At 37.3% G+C, this 11,453-nt stretch overlaps 1 protein-coding gene across 1 annotated transcript in view; it reads left to right on the top strand.

Annotated features, from left to right (window-relative positions):
• LRRC63 (leucine rich repeat containing 63) overlaps positions 1–11,453 on the top strand; it is a 50,745-nt gene that overhangs the window by 23,486 nt on the left and 15,806 nt on the right. Inside the window, exons 5-6 of the mRNA XM_004391374.3 lie at positions 6,983–7,081; positions 10,163–10,299. Coding sequence (XP_004391431.2) covers positions 6,983–7,081; positions 10,163–10,299 — 236 coding nt within the window. The remainder of the gene's footprint in view (positions 1–6,982; positions 7,082–10,162; positions 10,300–11,453) is intronic.

The raw sequence follows: 11,453 nt of genomic DNA, 5'->3' as shown, positions 1-11,453 counted from the left end.
ACTTTAGATGAAGGTTTACAGAACAAATAGTTTCTCATTAAACAGTTAGTACACATATTGTTTTATGACAATGGTTAACAACCCCACAACATGTCAACACTGTCCGTTCTCAACCTTGGGTTCCCTATTACCAGCTTTCCTGTCCGCCCCCCCACCTTCTAGTCTTTGTCCCTGGACTATTGTGCCCCATTAGTCTTGCATCTTTGCTTTTTAACACTTTAAAGAGGTCTTTTGCAGCAGATTTGCCCAATGCAATGCGTCTTTTGATTTCTTGATTGCTGCTTCCATGGGCATTGATTGTGGATCCAAGTAAAATGAAATCCTTGAAAACTTCAGTCTTTTCTCCGTTTATCATGATGTTGCTTATTGGTCCAGTTGTGAGGATTTTTGTTTTCTTTACGTTGAGGTGTAATCCAGGCATGCCCATAAAACTGGCTAAAATTTAAAACTCTGACCAAACCAAACCAAACCCACTGTCAACTCATAGCAACGCTATAGGACAGAGTAGAACTGCCCCCTAGGGTTTCCAAGGCTGTAATCTTTAGAGAAGCAGACTGCCACATCTTTCTCCCACAGAATGGCTGCGGGGTTCAGATCATCAGTTAGCAATCGAGTGCTTAACCTTTTGCACCACCGAGGTTCCTTCCATGTATCTTAGACACTTTTATTCTGTCCCATATGTCTGTCACTCTCTTGTCTAAATTTTCTGTCTCTTTCACTTTCTGTGCTTGATTCTGAGTGTTTTCTTCTTACCTGAATTCTAGTTCAGTAATTTTCCCTTCAGTTTAGTCTAACCTGCCATCAAACTCTTTACCAGGTTCTTAATTTTGATTATGTCATATTTATAATCACATATTTTTTAAATATGTTTATTATTTTCGTTTTTCTACTTTAAATTCTTTATTCTGTCATTTAATTTCTCAAGAGATTAATCACAGTTTTTCTTCAGTTGTTCTTTTTAAATTTTATTGTGCTTTAGGTGAAAGTTTACAGCTCAAATTAATTTCTCATTCAAAAATTTATACACATTGTTTTGTGACATTGGTTGCAATTACCTCAATGTGACAGCACACTCCCCCTTTCCACCTTGGGTTCCTTGTGTCCATTCATCCAGCTCCTCTCCCTTCCTGCCTTCTCATCTTGCTTTTGGACAGGAGTTACCCATTTGGTCTTGTGTAATTTGATTGAAGTAAGAAGCACATTCCTCATGTGTGTTATTTTTTGTTTTATAGGCTGTCTAATCTTTGTCTGAAAAGTGGGCTTCAGGAATGGTTTTGAGTTAGCAGAGTGTCCAGGGGACCATAGTCTTGGGGGATGGTTAAAAAAAAAAAATGTTTGATAAATCCAACATGTAAATTCTCTGTGAGTTTATCTCTATGGTCTATAATTTCTCTTGGTTTTTTGTTCAATTATTGGCCTTTTGTATGCCTATTTATTTTTTATTTCAAGACTGATATTGTGCAGAGATAATTTGAGGTTCTGGATGATGTTATCTTCTGTCAGAAAATTTTTATTTTTGTTTCTGGCAGGCAGAGAGTGTAGGTGAGGCTCATCTTAATTCAGTCAGAGAATCAATTGATTTAATGATAGACTTCAAACTTTGTAAGAACTCTGAGGTTCACCTTTTTATCCCAGGGCTGTGGCCTTTCAGCCACCCCATAGATAGTCTGAGACCTCTCCTCCTTGGCAAACCCTGAACTCCAGTTTTTGTCTTTCCAGGAGTATGCAACAGACTGTAGTTCTGCTCAGCTACTCAACCACAGTTTTAGATGAGGCAGATGCCTGGAGGGGGAAAGATAGTGTCAAATATTGTGGTACCATCCTGGGAGTACCTTTTCTCTCTAATTTTGGCCTGTTAAATCCTTGCTACCTGGTAATTCCCCAAGCCTTTGTTGTTGTTGTTTGTTTTCCTTTTTGTCTTTAGTGGGAGGTTTGGTCTGAAACAAGCCCAGTGACCATTAGTAGAAGTGAGAAGCAGCAGATTATCTGGTTTTGGAGTGAATAAATCAGAGGTTGACAAACTTTTTCTGAAAAGGGCTAGATAGTAAAAAGTGTTGTCTGTGAGGGCCACAGGGTCTCTATTACAACTGCTCAATTCTGTCATACAGTGCAGAAGCAGTCATATGCAATACCTAAGCATACAAGCATGACTATGTTCAAATAAAACTTTATTTGTAATGGAAATAAATAGAGAAAGAATATAGCTTTTAATGAGTTAGGTGAAGCTAGTCCGGAAAAACGGTTTATTTCCCAGGCCATTAATATTATTTCTAAAAGCATTTGACTCCAGAGCAGAATCCTGAGCTCTGTGGTGACAGAAAAGAATCGTTGCTGTTTTTGTTAGGTGTCATTGAGTTGGCTCTGACTCACAGAGACCCTATGAACAACAGAACAAAATTCTGCCTGGTCCTGCAACATCCTCATAATCGTTGCTATATTTGAGCACGTTGTTCAGCCACTGTGCCAATAAATCTCACTGAGGGTCTTCCTCTTCTTTTGCTGACCCTCTACCAAGCATGATGTCATTCTCCAGCGATTAGTTCCTCCTGATGACATGTCCTAAGTAAGTGAGATGAAGTCTCACCATCCTTGCTTCTAAGGAGCGTTCTGGCTGTACTTCCTCTAAGACAGAGTTTTTTGTTCTTCTCGCAGTCCATGATATATTCAGTATTTTTTGCCAACGCCATAATTCAAATGTGGCAGTTCTTCAGTCTTCTTTTCCATTGTCCAGCTTTCACATGCATATGAGGCAATTGAAAGTACCATGGCTTGAGTCAGGCATACCTTAATCATCAAAGTGATATCTTTACTTTTTATCACTTTAAAGAGATCTTTTGCAGCAAACTTGCCCAATGCAATACATTGTTTGATTTCTTGACTGCTGCTTTCATGAGTATTGATTGTTGATTCAAGAAAAATTAAATCCTCTACAACTTTAGTTTCTTTGCCATCTATCATCATTTTGTTTATTGGTCAAGTTGTAAGGGTTTCCATTTCCTTTATGTTCAAGTGTAATCCATACTGAAGGCTGTAGTCTTTGACCTTCACCAATAAGTGCTTCAAGTCATCTTCACTTTTGGCAAGCAGAGTTGTATCATCTGATTATCTCAGGTTGTTAATGAGTCTTCCTTCAAACTTGATGCTGCATTCTTCTTCATACAAATAATCTTTTTAGATTATTTGTTCAGCATATAGATTGAATAAGTAAGGTGAAAGAATACAGCCCTGCTGCACACCTTTTCCAATTTTAAACCATGCAGTATCTCCTTGTTCTGTCTGAATAGCTGTCTCTTGATCCAGGTGCGGGTTTCACATGAACACAATTAAGTATTCTGGAATTCCCATTCTTCACAATGTTATCCATAATTTGTTATGATCCACACAGTTGGATGCCTTTGTGTAGTCAATAAAACATAGGTAAACATCTTTCTGGTATCTCTGCTTTCAGCCAAGATCCATCTGGCATCAGCAGTGAGATCCCTCATTCCATGTTCTCTTCTAAATCCGGCTTGAACTTCTGGTGGTTCCCTGTAGATGTATGGCTGCAATCATTTGTGTGTGTGTGTGTGTGTGTGAGAGAGAGAGAGAGAGAGGGAGATTTAGGTGAAAGTTTACAAAGAAAATTAGTTTCTCATTAAACAGTTAACATACAAATTATTTTGTGACGTTGCTTGCCAATCCTGTGATGTGTCAACACTCTCCCCTTCTCCACCCCAGGTTCCCTGTTTCCATTTGTCCAGTTTTCCTGTCCCTTTCTGCCTTCTCATCTTTGCTTTTGGGCTGGTGTGCCCATTTAGTCTCATATACATGATTGAACTATAAAGCATCTCCCTCACGTGTGTTATTGTTGGCCCTATGGACCTGTCTAATCTTTGGCCGAAGGGTGAACCTCAAGAGTGACTTCAGTACTGAGTTAAAAGGATGTCTGGGGGCCATACTCTTGAGGTTTCTCCAGTCTCTGTCAGACCAGCACGCCTGGTCTTTTTTTTTCTTTCTTTTTTTGTGAATTTGAATTTTGTTCTACATTTTTCTTCCGTTCTGTCCAGGACCCTCTATTGTGATCCCTGCCAGAGCAGTCAGTGGTGGTAACCGGGCACCATCTAGTTGTTCTGGGCTCAGACTGGTGGAGGTTGTGGTAGTTGTGGTCCATTAGTCCTCTGGACTAATCTTTTCTTTTTGTCTTTGGTCTTCTTCATTATCCTTTGCTCCAGCCGAGATGGGACCAGTAGATGTATCTTAGATGGCCGCTTGCAGGCTTTTAAGACCCTGGTCGCTACTCACCGCAGTCAGATGTAGAACGTTTTCTTTATAGACTATGTTATGCCAGTGGAGCTAGATGTCCCCCATGCTGCAGTCATTTTTTAATTATCTTCAGCAAAATTTTGCTAGCTTGTGATATTAGTGATATTATTAGATAATTTCTGCATTCTGTTAGATTGCCTTTCTTTGGAACAGACATGAGTAATATGGATATCTTCCAGTTGGTTGGCAAGGTAGCTGCCTTCCAAATTTCTTGACGTAGATGAGTAAGCGCTTCCAGCATTGCCTCTGTTTGTTGAAGCATCTCAATTGGTATTCCATCAATTCCTGGAGGCTTGTTTTTTGCTAATGCCTTCAGCATGGCGTGCACTTCTTCCTTCATTACCAGGGGTTCTTGATCATATGCTGCTTCCTGAAATGGTTGAATGTCGAGCAATTCTTTTGGGGATGGTGACTGTGTATTTCTTGTATCTTCTTTTGATGCTTTTTGCATTGTTCAATTTTATTTTTGCCCATAGAATCCTTTAATATTACAACATAAAGCTTGAATTTTCTTTTAATTTCTTTCAGCTTAAGAAATTGCCAATCGTGTTCTTCTGTTTTTGTTTTCTAACTCCAGGTCTTTGCACATCTCATTATAGTACTTTACCTTGTCTTCTCTAGTTGCCCTTTGAAATACTGTGTTCAGCTCTTTTACTTTGTCATTTTACTTAATCATAAAAGAATTAAAAGTAATAAATCCTGGTCTGTCTCAAGAGCTTATAAGAGAAACAGAACTTATATGAACACAGCTTTTACACAAAACAAATGTACTGATTAATATATTACAAACTTATTGCATATGTGCTTAAAGGTGACTAGTGTCATTCAGGAGACTGAGAAAGCCTCCACATTCTTCATGCTATTTAGTTCTCCATATCCCTTCCATAATAACTCACAGGAGCCCTGGTGGCATAATGGTTAAGAGCTCAGTCTACTAACCAAGTGGTTGGCAGTTTGAATCCACCAGCTCCTCCTTAGAAACCCTGTGGGGCAGTTCTACTCTGCCCTGTAGGGTCACTGTGACTTGGAATTGACTAGACAGCAAAGGAGTTGGTTTTTTTTTTTTTTTTTTTTTTAAATAACCCACAGTAAATAGGTTTTTTGATGGGATAGGAACAGAGAAATCCAGGGTACCTGAAATGGGTAGGCCTCATGGTATGTCCACAGCAAAGGTTGCTGGAATTCCATGAGGCAATATGAAGGTTCCAGATACTCACACATTCAGGCAATATTAAGAACTCACTGTATACCAGTGGGTAAACTGTATATCCTATAATGTATCAGTGAGAAAAACAGACAAAATGTTTATTTCATGGAGCTTGTACTTTAGCAAGATGATGGAGGTCATCATACACAGATGCATGCACACATACATACATACATCATAGTATGTTCTGTGGTGATAAGAGCTATGAAGGAAAATAAAGCAAGTAGAAGGGACAGAGAGTCATAGGCTGGCACTGGGTTGAGAGGTTACTGTTTTCAATAGGTGGGTCAGGGAAGGCCTCTTCTGGTCGGATGACTTATGAGTAGACAGCTAACTATAAGCAGACACCTGAGTGTCACTATAATTGTGCCACCTGAAGAAAAAAAACAAATGAACCACACCCATTGAGTTGGTTCCAACTCATAGTGACCCTATAGGGCAAGGTAAAACTGCCCCATAGGGTTTCCAAGGAGCAGCTGGTGGATTCGAACTGCTGACCTTTTAGATTAGTAGCCAAGGACTTAACCACTGCACCACCAGGGCTCCAGTGACAATAATTATTGGGAATGATGGGGGAAGAGCTTTCCAGGCAAAAGGAAATATGAAGGCACTTGTTGTCTGAGCTCATTAAGTGGGATGATCAGCAGCTGTGACAAATTTCTTCTGCATAATTTGGTGTACCCTAGTTCTGCAGAGAAGAGAAAAATATTTAATGATGAGAAGAAAGAGCACCTGCTTTTGTACCAACATACAGACATTTACAAATACTAATGCTTTAATAACAGGTCAGTCTTTAACTCAGTACTATCAATTCTGAGGTTTTTCGCTGTGAAATTTTTGTTTCTATATAGTGCATGCCACAGCATAATGTATTGGCAGCAATACCTCCCTTCGTTACATGCTGAGGGTTGATCTTTTAGCAGGAGAGTCACGTGGTTCACTGAGTTGATCACTACTGATTCTATAATCCTTAAGAAATGAAGGTTCCCACTTCCCTGGAGCATTATCGATACTGGAGGGACCACCAAAAGTTTTCCTCAATCTGAAATTGGCATATTTGTGTAAGAAGTTTTAGATATAGAGTAATAGATATATGACAGAGAAATACAGGTAGAGACATGAAAAAACAGAGTAAAAGAGATGATTAAATATAAAATAGATATTTATATTCCAACATGTAGTGGGTACTCAATAAATGTTTGCTTATTATTAATTGAAATAACACCTATCACACACGTAACACAATTACTTATAACATAAATACTTTTCAGTATTTCTATTTGTTTCTATCCTTGACATATTTAAGAACATATAATCATGACGGGCTCCAAGAAATGAATGGAAGATGAGCATAGACTTCTTGTGTACTATGTCAAGCAGTGTCGTTCAGATCATGTGCTTTTTTTTTTACTCTTGTACACAGATATTTGCACATTAAAAATTAACATCTTATTCCTTGTCAATTTCTTTCAGGGCTTTTTTATCCTCAATTGTCCAGACTTAACACCTTTGGCTTTCCAATTGATTTATCTTAATTTGTCGTATAACGATATCCGCTACTTTCCTTCAGAAGTGAGTTCATTTTTATTATTGTATATATTGTTATAAAATTTCTTATTATGAATAATAATCATAACAACATAGACACCTTATGATACCCTGGAGTTACTAAAAAGTAAATAAATTTTGGATTGCATCCACAAAGTCTTATTTTTAGAAGTACCAAAAATACAGTATATCTTTCTTAGAAAATCCCATGACATAATCCTCAAAGACTGTTATAGTCAGGCTGTCAAATATGTTCTCATTAGTTTTCAAGCAGTGAATAAAACTACAATAAATTTCTACCATGTGATAATTGGAGCTTCAAAAACAAAGTTAGTGATGAGGCAATTTCATGTTATAAGAAGTTTTAAACACCATAGGCTGGAATAGGATATACTGTTTAATAAAACATATCAAGGATAGTCACATATGGCTATCATTTTAATTCAGTGTAATCTAAATAGATGAGCACTGGAAGAGATCCGTATTTGTGCCCACTCCAAAGAAAGGTGATACAACCAAATGCGGAAATTATCAAGCAATATCATTAATATCACATGCAAGTAAAATTTTGCTGAAGATCGTTCAAAAGCAGTTTGCACCCTTAATAGATTCAGAAAAAAAATTTGACAAAATCCAACACTACCTTTCATGACAAAAACACTCAGCATATATAAACAGAAGGGAACTTCTTCAACCTCATAAAGAGCATCTATAAAAAATCCACAACTAACAACATTCTTAATTGTAAAAGAATGAAAGTTTTCCTCCTAAGATCAAGAACAAGATGAGGATGTCTGCTCTTGTCACTTCTAGTCAACATTGTGCTGGAGTTTCTAGCCAAGGAAATTAGACAAGAAAAAGAAATAAAAGGCTTCCAGATTAAAAAGAAAGGAGTAAAATTATCTGCATTTGCAGGTGACATGGTCTTGTATATACCTGTTAAGGATAGCTAAGGAATCCACTAAACACTATTAGAACTAATAAATGAGTTTAGCAAGGTTGTAGCATACAAAATCAATATACAAAATAAATTGTATTTCTATATGCTAGCAACAAACAACCCCAATAATAAAGTTAAGAAAACGATTCTATTTACAAGAGCATCAAAAAAGAAAATATTTAGGAGTAAGTTTAACAAAAGCATAAAACATATACTCTAAAAACTACATAACATTACTGAAAGATATTACAGAAGACATAAATAAATGGAAAGGTATCCAATATTCTTGCATCCATTATACCCACTGCTGTTGAGTCGATTCTGATTCTTAGTGACCTTATAGGATAGGGTAGAACTGCCCCCATAGGGTTTCCTAGGCTGTAATCTTTTTTTTTTTTTTTTATTGTGCTTTAAGTGAAAGTTTACAGTTCAAGTCAGTTTCTCATACAAAAATTTATATACACATTGCTATATGACCCTAGCTGCTCTCCCTATAATGTGACAGCACACTCCCCCTTTCCAGCCCGTATTTCCCATGTCCATTCAACCAGCTCCTGTCCCTTTTGCCTTCTCATCTGGCCTCTGGACAGGAGCTGCCCATTTAGTCTCATGTATCTACCTGAGCTAAGAAGCACTCTCTTCATGAGTATCATTTTATGTCCCATAGTCCATTCTAACCTTTATCTGAAGAGTTGGCTTCAGGTATGGTTTCAGTTCTGGGCTAACAGAGAGTCTGGGGGCCATGTCTTCTGGAGTTCCTCCAGTTTCAGTCAGACCATTAAGTCTGTTTTTTTCCTCTTTTTTAACTAGAATTTGAGTTCTGCACCCCACTTTTCTCCTGCTCCGTCAGGGACCCTCTGTTGTCTTCCCTGTCAGGGCGATCTCCCAGGCTGTAATCTTTATGGAAGTAGATGGCCACATCCTTCTCCAGAGGAGCTGCTGGTGGGTTCAAACCACCGACCTTTCGGTTAACAGCCAAGCGCTTAACCACTGTCCACCAGAGCTCCTTTGTTCGTGCACCAGACTAGTGTTTAGATGGCAGTACTCCCAAATTGATCTACAGATTCAAAGCAATCACTATGAAAATCCCAACTGCCTTTTTTGTAGAAACTGGTAAACTGGTCCTAAAATTCATATGGAAATTCAAGGAATACAGAATAGCCAAAACAATCTTGAAAAGAAAAACAACATTGGAGAACTTAACACTTCCTTAATGCAAGAATAAGTATAGGGTCACTATGAGTCAGAATCAACTCGATGGCAGTGGGTTTTGGTTTCAGTCCAGCAATTTGGCATCTTTATAATGATTAAAAAGATTTAACGTTTAGAAGAGCTAATATTACACCTTATTAAGACTCACCAGAGAGCAAGAACTATTTTAATCAAGCATAGGTCATAAATTTAAATGATACATTCTATTTTTTATTTCATTTGAAAAATCAGTGTATAGGAAATTACTATAAGAAGGAGGACAATCTGACTAAGCTAACTGACAACCTACTGATCACTAAGCTTAATTCCACTCATCTTCCTGGTTCTGCACGTATCTTCCTCCTTCTTCATCATTGCATAATTGGCTCGTGAAACCATGACCTCGGTCAAACAGGATGACTTTCCCATTTAGAAAAGGACCATTCTTGAGTCAAGGGCATATGAATCTATAGTAGTTGCACTATTTCACCATATCATAATATTAATTCTGGTCACTTATTCTGAAGGTTTACCAAAGGTATTTATTGAGATACATATAATACATCCAGTTAACATTACAGTAAGTACCCGGGTTATGAACGTCCGGTTTACGGACAACTCGTACTTGCCCTTTAATGTTCTGTGAATTTGCCCTCAATTTAAAACGACTGAACCAACCCCTACTCGAAAAAAATTCTTCATCACAATCACCTTCACTTGCTGCACGTGCAGCTTTTAAATCATTGAAAAGGCTTCCAGCCTTTTCTTGCACTAAAGTGAGGCTGAATAAGAACTGTATGCGCCTGTTACAGCTTAAAGGCGCGGTTAGGAATGGATCTCATTTGTAACCTGGGGACTACCTCTACTATACTGACTTTACTACATTAGTTTCAAGATTCTATAAAAGGTAACAAATAAGGGATTTGCATACTTTGTTATTCCACTCATGATTGTTTCTCTTTTCTGTTCCACAGATATTTTGTCTTAAAAATTTACAAGTACTAAACCTGAGAAATAATCCTATCAAAGAAATCCCATCTGAAATTAAAAAACTTAACTACCTTAGAGTTTTCATCATGGCCTTTACTTTGATTACTTTTCTTCCACCCGGGTAAGGTTGATAGTCTGAGATTATAAACACAGAAAAGAGAGAGTTTCTAATTTGGAAAATGATTAACTTCGCTTTTGAAAGTAGTTAGCAGCTTTTTAGCCATTTAGTAATTCTTACTCTGTTATAAGTAGCTGATCTGCTTCTAATTTTGGTGGTAAAAATGATCCTACCAGCTACATAAATGGTAACTAATAAAATAAACACATCTCAAGATCCATTACTTTAGTGTGTTCACAAATCACGTAGAGCAGTTCAGATGAGAACCTGGCACGGTTTTTTGACTAGGGACAGAGCACTACACATGGAATTAGGGAATCTAGACTTTTAACTTCAAAGTTGATGGTAACTATTTAATCTGGGAAAAGTTACTTAACCATTCTTGGCCTCAATTTCTTGATCTATAAACTAAGGGGATTGACCTGTATAATCTCTCAAATCTTTTCAACTATACCATGCATGTTGGTATCTGTGTGTGAAAAAGATGGATTTCTTACCAAATACAGACTGGTATTTATTTAAGTCCTAATGAAAGTTTTCCACCAAAACCTTAACCAAATGCCAAACTAGATGCCTCTTCCAGTGGGAGTTTAACAGATTGAATGTAGGTTAAGGGCAAAGGGATATGGACTCTTAAATAGTTGAACGATATTTCAAAAAAAAATTGTCATCATAATGAAGGAGGTGCACCCAAATTTATTTACAAGGATATTCATATGGCATTGTTTGTAAATAATTATCCAGTGAATTGTACATTCAGACACTGTAAAACTGTTCCATCATTTAAAAGGATAAAGAAGTATATAAAAAATTATACCATTTCTGTATAAAAATACACATATATACATCACATATATAAAAAAAAGAATAAAAATGAAGTAAGAATGTTGTATTTGGGCATTTTTAGCTCTGTTTGACTCATCTGTATTTTTCCACAATAACAAAAATTGTGTTTTCCGTGCCCTTATTCTAGAATCAGCCATTTCTCCAAGAAACTCTGTTTTCTTTTATTGAAGAATGGTATTTAAAAACCAAGATCTGGGCACTGGGTATGCTTGTTATTATTGGGGTATCGTTGCTTCTAGGCTATCAGTGTAAAGTAATATATGTATTTACACTAATCCATGGAAACCCTGGTGGGGTAGTGGTTAAGAGCT

The sequence above is a fragment of the Trichechus manatus genome, unplaced genomic scaffold (genome assembly GCF_000243295.1).
Source record: "Trichechus manatus latirostris isolate Lorelei unplaced genomic scaffold, TriManLat1.0 scaffold00044, whole genome shotgun sequence".
In the NCBI taxonomy this organism is placed as follows: Eukaryota; Metazoa; Chordata; class Mammalia; order Sirenia; family Trichechidae; genus Trichechus; species Trichechus manatus.
Note: the sequence above shows the minus strand (reverse complement) of the source record. Positions and strands in the feature narration are given on the sequence as shown.